We start from the raw sequence: 533 nt of genomic DNA on the forward strand, positions 1-533 counted from the left end.
AATTCACACTGGTGAGAAACCCTATAAATGTAATCAATGTGAACGATCCTTTAACTGTAGCTCTCACCTAATTGCACACCGGAGAACTCATACTGGAGAGAAACCATACAGGTGCAATGAGTGTGGGAAGGCATTTAATGAGAGTTCTTCCCTTATTGTACACTTGAGAAACCATACTGGAGAGAAACCCTACAAATGTAATCATTGTGAAAAAGCTTTCTGTAAGAATTCTTCCCTTATTATTCATCAGAGAATGCATAGTGGAGAGAAACGTTTTATATGCAATCAGTGTGGAAGAGCCTTTAGTGGTCATTCGGCCTTACTTCAACATCAGAAAAATCATAGTGAAGAAAAACTGTAACTAAATTGGTCGAAGACTTTTGGGGCAGGAAACCTTATAAGTATAACCAAGAGGGAAGTTTTTCACTAAGAATTAAGTTAAACTGTCTTTACTATACAGCAGGAAATCTCTTTTTAGAAGAAACTTTATGGGTGACGTAAATGAAAAGACAAGGGAAAACCTCTCAGCAGTT

General features: G+C 37.1%; 1 protein-coding gene across 1 annotated transcript in view; it reads left to right on the forward strand.

Annotated features, from left to right (window-relative positions):
* Positions 1-361, forward strand: part of Znf606 (zinc finger protein 606) — a 16148-nt gene extending 15787 nt beyond the window's left edge. Inside the window, exon 9 of the mRNA XM_031390921.1 lies at positions 61-361. Within this exon, the coding sequence (XP_031246781.1) occupies positions 61-361 (301 nt within the window). The remainder of the gene's footprint in view (positions 1-60) is intronic.
* The last annotated feature ends 172 nt before the right edge of the window (positions 362-533 follow it).

The sequence above is a fragment of the Mastomys coucha genome, unplaced genomic scaffold (assembly GCF_008632895.1).
Source record: "Mastomys coucha isolate ucsf_1 unplaced genomic scaffold, UCSF_Mcou_1 pScaffold21, whole genome shotgun sequence".
Lineage (NCBI taxonomy): Eukaryota > Metazoa > Chordata > Mammalia > Rodentia > Muridae > Mastomys > Mastomys coucha.